General features: G+C 34.7%; 1 protein-coding gene and 1 long non-coding RNA gene across 2 annotated transcripts in view; one reads left to right on the plus strand and one right to left on the minus strand.

Moving 5' to 3' along the window:
* LOC110269071 overlaps positions 1 to 644 on the plus strand; it is a 1,280-nt gene extending 636 nt beyond the window's left edge. The window contains exon 2 of the long non-coding RNA XR_002358050.1: positions 393 to 644. This is a non-coding gene — a long non-coding RNA (uncharacterized LOC110269071). The remainder of the gene's footprint in view (positions 1 to 392) is intronic.
* Positions 781 to 5,370, minus strand: part of LOC107607629 (non-specific phospholipase C1) — a 7,759-nt gene continuing 3,169 nt past the window's right edge. Inside the window, exons 3-5 of the mRNA XM_016309586.2 lie at positions 4,670 to 5,022; positions 2,795 to 2,971; positions 781 to 1,516 (exon numbers count right to left, since the gene is read on the minus strand). Of these exons, the coding sequence (XP_016165072.1) occupies positions 1,194 to 1,516; positions 2,795 to 2,971; positions 4,670 to 5,022 (853 nt within the window). The 3' untranslated portion in view covers positions 781 to 1,193. The remainder of the gene's footprint in view (positions 1,517 to 2,794; positions 2,972 to 4,669; positions 5,023 to 5,370) is intronic.

A 5,370-nucleotide genomic window follows, 5' to 3' on the forward strand; every position in this document is an offset into this window, starting at 1 on the left:
TTTTCTAACAACAAAAATATTATTTGTACACTAAAATTAGTCACTAAAATTAACCACTAATATATTTGTGTATAAATATATGTGTAGTTTAATTTATTTTTAATATGTATTTATATTCTAATATATATTTTATATTAGTGGTTAATTTTGGTGTACACAACATAATTCTTTTAAATTAATGGAATAAAATTTTAAAGAAATTACACCATAAGGTTCAAGATTACTACATATTCTGCTTTCTAGACTCACAATAGATACCAAAATTACCACCCTTTCGAATTACTAGAATTAGCTTTCTAGCAGCATAATTTCTTGAGTTCGTGGACCAGCATTTGTAATTATACCACAAAGCCTTGACAATATGTGTATAATCCCCTCTTCTCCCTTTACAGTAGCTAGTTAAGGCTGCATCCATAGCTGGGACCTGAGTTCATGTGACCTTTGCTTTCTTGCAAGTCCTCCTATACATTTCAGGCTTGGATAGGGCGCTGCAGTCGGAAGCCAAAAGCGCAGATATTTTAGTTCTTGCAAGGATTGCAAATTGTCTGTTGTTATTACGATTTCATTTCTCTTGCTCAACAATATAATTTCTTCAGTACTATAAGTTTTTATTTTTTTTAATATAATTTTCATTAGGCTTTTTATTAGCATGCATAATTCTATTCATATAATTGGATAGAATAACAAAATTAAGAATAACAAAATTAAAAAGCTCGTGCAATGTATCACAAACTTAAGTCCTATAAGAATAACAAAATTAAATATATCACAAATTTAGCATAAACAATAAGCTCCTCTAACATTAAAGCTTCATATAAATTTATAACACTACGCACAGTACATAATGTTTTGCTTAGTAAGTTATAATTCTAGCCACTACAATATATTCCTAGAAATTTTATCTCCAGCCTTACCTAGGAACCACATAATATAAATTTTAAGATTTCGTTCACAGTAATGTTCCTTTCATTCAAGAACAATCAACCATCAAAGTGATTAATAGGGCCAATAACTGATTGTTCATATTGAGCATCATTAATCAGTTAACTGGTCAATGTTCTTAAATAGAAAATAACATTCAGAACCCATTTTTGCATCCCCCCTTCTCCCCAAAAACCCTTTCCTAAATTTAACATGGAATCTAAAACCTAACATTTTAATACATATATTTACAGCTGATTTTGTGAAAAGAATCAGTAAGATTCCAAACCACCGTGGTGAGCTTCCACAGGAACTCTGCTAGTGAGTGAAGGCCTCATTGTGACAATGGCTGATTCATTAGCTCCAGCTTTGAGAGCAGCTTTTCCAGCCTCAAGGAACCTCTTCACTGCATCTTCTGCATACTTGTTAGCTTCTCTCACTGTCATAGTCTTGCCAATGTTTGGATAAGAGTTGAGTACATGGTCACCATTGAGCTGAGATGCAAGCTGGATCAGTTCCACTTGGAACTCTGAGAGACTTGTGTCTTCCCTTGCTCCGAATGGCCTTAGATCACTACTCACATCCGCAAGTGTCTCTGCAAGTAGAAAACAACAATACAAATAGTGTTAATAAAAACCTTGAAATTTGGATATCAAGAATATGACTAGTTTCAAAAGGAACTAGGATATAGAACATGACAAAACAACAGCCATAAACGGGAATACAAAATAATTTATTTACTTCCAATATTCCCAACAAGTGAGTTCAGTAGACATGGAACACGGAAAATATTTGACTCGCTACCCCCCACAACCACCGTCAGTCTGCCGCCATGGGCGACTTTTTGTCAGAAGTCCACATTGGTCCGACGAGGGTAAAATGTCGATTTATTATACTTTTTTTTTTGTCTGATTTGCTAAACACAAAAAAAAAAAAAAAAACTGGAGATATTAGACTTTTTCGTTATTTCTGACTCTTGATATGATTTTCTGTTGAGACAGCCCAATATTTGTATTATTTGTTTTGGATTATTGTATGTAAAGCTGCACCATTTTCTCTTCACAATACTTCCAAACCCACTTCTGAGCTAGAGCCAAAAGCGGAAACTTACTCATTTAATATTGCCATTAGTGCAAAAAGACAAACAGGAAGTTTCCAGGACTGCATTTAGAAATCGCCGGTATTGCCTTAATGCCTCTTCATAACACATCAGAGACTCTGTTGGAAGAAAAAGCTGTTTGTCCATTGCAAGCCTAATACCTAAGATTGTCTATGGTTAGTGTCTTCGTCTACCAGAGACATGAATGCGGTGGTACATGTCCACCATTTGTTTGTTGAGACAGATTTTTTATGGACATAGGAGCACACAAGTGGATGCATACATGTCTTCAATGTTCTTTTCAAAATGGTGAGATGCAAAAACCGGATATGAGACACAAATATTTATTACAATTTTGTCCCTAAAAAATTCTAAATTGCACTTCTACTCTCATCATCACCAATACCTACTACATTTTCCTTCCTTTTCATTCCTCCATGCTGCTGCTTCCTCTTCCACCACCATCACCATACGCTGCCCAGATCCATCCAGCTGAGTCTATCACTATTGTGTCTCTATGTTTGTGTCCCATCTGTCTCCCCCCACTAACCAAACACAGCCTAACTAACCCACCCACCAGCAAAAGAACAAGTTCGAGGAGGGCTAATAAGATATTCATCATATTCACACAAAATGGACAAGTATCTTGAGCTCATCAAAATGTTGCTTTAATGAGTAGTCCAGACTATAACTGGTTACAGATTAATTTTACTACCAGTAGAGTGTGCCAAGTTCACTGTGTAGGATGAAACAATAAAAAAGGCAGAGACAAACCTGGACAATCATCACGAGAAGTATCTCGAATGTTGAAGTATTTTTCAAAGGTACCGGCCCAGGCATCTCTTTTTGTTAAAAAATTGGAGTTCAAATTGAAAAGCTTCTTTACTGTGGCAGGAACAGATGAATGTTCATATTGAGAAGTTGGTGTTGGCCCATCAGGTTCATGAATCACTGCCAAACAATTAAGTGTCAGCTTATGCTTAAAAACTCCCCTAAACAAGAGTTAAACTTGTCAAAACAATTAAAACTTGGGTTACAAGGCACAGCTTATGACTATCCAAGTACAGTTATTGCATCAACAGAAAAGTGGTTTGATAGATCCAACCTTTTGGAAGGATAAGGATCTAAACTAATTAATCAGTATACACAAAGAAGGCCAAAATTAGTTCTCAGTACCACATGTCAGAAGCACATAGAAGTATGAAATTCAGTACATAATTTCAAAGTAATGCAAAATTTTCCCATCAACTGTAAAGTGACTAGAATCACGCAACAGTAGAAAATCTGTATGTCAAAACTCTTTAGATCTGCCAACACACCATATAATTATAAATCCTATGCAAAGACCCAAAATGACTTAAACCAAAGCAAGTACACAGTCCCATATAACTGATAAGTAATAAAATACTTGTGTCTACAAAAATACAATCATCAAAGAGAGAAAACTAGTCAATTGTACAATTTGATGCAAAAGTATATTTCAGCCAAGTCTAAGGTACATAGAATTAACCCAACTAAATAATTATGTCTACAGCCACCATCATTAACCAGATAAACCTAAAAATTTGTACAGCTTCAAGCAGAAGTATAATTGAACCAAGTCTAAAGGTACATAGAAGTAGAACTATGCCAAACAAATAGTTATATCTACAAAATACCATCATCAAACAGATAAACCTAAACATCTGTACACCATGAAAAGTATAGATCAAGCTGGCCCTAAGGTACAAAGAAATATCCCATTCCACATTGGATTTTCCATACTAACAATTAAAAAATAAATTGGTGACAAGCCAAAGTCACTAAAGTCAAATGCAGCAAAGCCAAAAAACTTTCAATGTACTCCACTCCAGAAAAACAAAAACTAGGGGAGATATTAAAAAAAAGAAAGCTGAAAATTTGCACACTATTCATTCCTTCACCTAATAGTCTAATACCACTACCATAATTCTTTTTATTTACTTCATCAACACCATCATCAGTCATCACCATATGCAATTATTTAAAGAAATAAAACAAAGATAAAGCTAAGCAAACAAACAGAAAAGGCCAAATGGGCCAACTTGTCCCACTCGGTACAAACCCGTCTAACTTGTGAGTTATCCGACCCGAGCCAAAACTACCCACTTCTAAACAAGCCATGTTTTTATAATTTTATTGAACTCTCCCACTCTTTCAAGTCGAAGTCGGCAGAGCTGGCACATTGGTTCCGACTCATTTTACCAGCTGACATGATTTTTTGCAGGGATCAGGCTCACTAACAGTCATTACGATTCAATTCAATTTAATCCGTCCAAACCAATTAAGTCACTGGATGACATTAATGGTGTGTTTGTTTCAGTTTTTTAAAGGGGGAAAAATCTTTTTCCATATATTTCTCAGAAAAATTAAAAATATAAAAATCTAAAACAAAATTGTTTTCTACTTCATAGCATAAGTTTTCAAGAACAGCTTCTCAATAATTCTATTGTCAAAACTTTAGGCTTTATAGCGCAAAATTAAAATTTCATAATCACTATTTAGAAAAAGCTGAAAGAAAAACATCCTAAAAATTCAGAACCACCAAAAGTAGCAATAATTAAGAAAACACCACCCCATAAAATGATACACCAGCAAAATATTCCATAATTCACAAGTTACAAAACTGACCTGTACCCTTTTCAATCCAAGGGGAAATTAAGAAGGTAGGGACCCTGACACCCAACCTATTAAAGCGGAAGTAATAAGGGTCAGGCCCAATGATCCCATCAGGGTTAGGGACACCTTCCACAGGGGTAGGCACATGGTCATAGAACCCTCCATGCTCATCATATGTGATCAGAATTGCCATCTCCTTCCACTGAGGGCTCTTCCTGAGGATCTCATACACCTCCTTCACGAACCTCTGCCCCTCTGCCACATCATGCGAAGGGTGGTCATCGTTTGCTGGGGAAAGCTTAACGTCAAAGTACCTCTGCTCCACCACCACATAATTTGGAAGCTTCCCCTTCTTAGCATGGGACCTAGAGCATATTTTGCAATAAATTGTTTAGGAAAATATATTCTTTCAAAAAAATAAAATATATTATTTGGAAAAAAAATAAGCTTTTTAAACAAATTTTCATGCGCGTAAAATATTTCAACAGTATTATCTAATAGAAATCATAAAAATCATGTCAAGATGAGCAATTACATACAGAGAGACCCTATTGACTATTTTCTTGATTTTTACTAGATAATGGTGCAAATTATATCAATTTTTTTTAAGAATAATTTCATGCACCATCTAGTAAAATATTCACAATTTTAATTTTAAAAAATGAAAATGACACAATAAATTATTAAACCTATTAAATGACACACTAGTGCAT

Source organism: Arachis ipaensis, chromosome B01, assembly GCF_000816755.2.
Source record: "Arachis ipaensis cultivar K30076 chromosome B01, Araip1.1, whole genome shotgun sequence".
NCBI classification, from domain to species: Eukaryota; Viridiplantae; Streptophyta; class Magnoliopsida; order Fabales; family Fabaceae; genus Arachis; species Arachis ipaensis.